At 58.6% G+C, this 539-nt stretch overlaps 1 protein-coding gene across 1 annotated transcript in view; it reads right to left on the bottom strand.

Annotated features, from left to right (window-relative positions):
* Positions 1-539, bottom strand: part of PTK2B (protein tyrosine kinase 2 beta) — a 108,680-nt gene that overhangs the window by 19,299 nt on the left and 88,842 nt on the right. The window contains exon 10 of the mRNA XM_039875786.1: positions 269-406. Within this exon, the coding sequence (XP_039731720.1) occupies positions 269-406 (138 nt within the window). The remainder of the gene's footprint in view (positions 1-268; positions 407-539) is intronic.

Below are 539 nucleotides of genomic sequence, written 5' to 3'. Positions count from 1 at the left end.
GCTGCCATCAGACCTGGCAGGGCCTCGGCATGAGCCGGGGAGCCATCCACAGGGCGGGGGTGATGTGTGGGGGAGGGTAAACCAGGGCTAGCAAAACAAGGTGGTCCAGCAATTTCCTCAACTGTCTCTGGGTTGTTTCCGCTGAATACAGAAGGCAGAAAGCTGGGAGTTAAGGGCCCCTCTCTCTAAAAGCATCCCACCCGAAAGCCTTGCTCAGCTGTGTCCCAACTGTCATCCCAGGGTTCCTCTTCTGCCAGGTCCAGCTCACCTCCCCATAGGAATACAATTCCATGATGATCCAGGTGGGCTCCTCTTCGATGATGCCTATCAGCTTCACAATATGCGGGTGGTCCAGGTTCTTCATGATCACTGAAATTAGGGGCGAGAGGGGCGGGCCGGAGCGGCTCTAAGGTCCAACACGAGAAATGCGCTTTGCTGAGAAGCGAGGAGCTGCACCCCTCCTCTCATGTGGGTCCCGGCGCGGCCCACGCCCTCCTCCGTCTGAGTTCCCGCCCCTCTCCCATCCTGGAGGTCTGTGT

Source organism: Pteropus medius, unplaced genomic scaffold, assembly GCF_902729225.1.
Source record: "Pteropus medius unplaced genomic scaffold, Ma_sr-lr_union100, whole genome shotgun sequence".
NCBI classification, from domain to species: Eukaryota; Metazoa; Chordata; class Mammalia; order Chiroptera; family Pteropodidae; genus Pteropus; species Pteropus medius.
The sequence above is the reverse complement of the archived record's forward strand: the minus strand, read 5'-3'. Positions and strand labels throughout refer to the sequence as shown.